General features: G+C 47.7%; 1 protein-coding gene across 1 annotated transcript in view; it reads right to left on the reverse strand.

Annotated features, from left to right (window-relative positions):
- The window catches only part of RPL6 (ribosomal protein L6), an 83,049-nt gene that overhangs the window by 12,320 nt on the left and 69,529 nt on the right, over window positions 1-1,200 (reverse strand). The window contains exon 7 of the mRNA XM_045296693.1: window positions 828-885. Coding sequence (XP_045152628.1) covers window positions 828-885 — 58 coding nt within the window. The remainder of the gene's footprint in view (window positions 1-827; window positions 886-1,200) is intronic.

Raw genomic sequence — 1,200 nt, forward strand, 5'->3', positions numbered from 1 at the left:
GATCTGAAATCACACTGCGGGAGAAGGGGCTAGGCTGGTGGGAAAGAGGCCCGTGCGAGGGAGCCGAGGGAGCTGCCTCTCTCGGATGGATGGGCTGCCGCGAGGAAGAGGAGGGCCTGTTTTCAGAAATGGGAAGGTACTGGCATGCTCGGCTCAGGGACGAACACGGCTAACAGTCCAAACAGCGTGCACCAGAGTTCCTGGACAGGCTTTGTGTTCCGTAAACCTACCTGGGAACCACCTCTACCGTAAACCTACCTGGGAACCACCTCTACCGGTTGTTCTGGGAAGGCTGGGACGTGGCCCTGGAATCTAAGAGATTCTGGGAAGCCCCCTTCCCTCCCTTTTTATAACGATGATCATTTGACATAAGGTTTATTGCAATGGCAGTCACCTACCATACAATTCACCCGTTTGAAGTATGCAATTCAATGGTTCTTATATTCACAAGGTTGGCTGAAAATTATCACCACCTGATTTTCTTCCTTTTTTAAAAAAAAATCATTTTATTAGAGGCTCTTACAGCTCTTATTATAATCCATACATCCATTGTATCAAGCACATTGGTGTACATGTTGCCATCATCCTTTTCAAAGCATTTTCTTTCTACTCGAGCCCTTGGCATCAGCTCCTCTTTTTTCACCACCTGATTTTTATAAGCCCTGAAAGAAGCCTTATAGACCCAATTAGTAAAGCTACTTTGTGTCACTAGAGAGTTGCCGATTCTGAACATGCCCCCTGAATGCAACCGTACAAGATGTGGTCTTTTGTGACTGGCTTTTTTCATTCCACCTAATGTTTCGAGGTCTATCCAATGTAGCACGCACCTGTACTTCACTCTTGTTGAGGGCGGAATGAACCAGCTGTGGGGAGTACTGGGGTTGGCTGTAGGAGTAATGCCCATAAGAGCATTTGTGTAGAAGTTGTTATGTGGACATACATTTTCATTTCTCATGGGTGTACATCTAAGAGCAGGCTCGCTGACCCTTATGGTCACCAACGGCATGCTGAACTTTTGGAGGAATTGCTACATTGTTTTCCAAAGTGGCTGCCACATTTGACAACCCTGGCTGTAATGTATGAGGGCTCCAGTTTCCCCATCCTCACCAACCCTGGCCAGGTGAGTTGCACCAAGAACCTTTTCCCCATCACACTCACGCACCTGTGCTCATTCTTCGAGGGTCCCAAGGCTTGCCCTGT

This window comes from Echinops telfairi, unplaced genomic scaffold, assembly GCF_000313985.2.
Source record: "Echinops telfairi isolate 266 unplaced genomic scaffold, ASM31398v2 ScPeMD7_7412;HRSCAF=8450, whole genome shotgun sequence".
Classification (NCBI taxonomy): domain Eukaryota; kingdom Metazoa; phylum Chordata; class Mammalia; order Afrosoricida; family Tenrecidae; genus Echinops; species Echinops telfairi.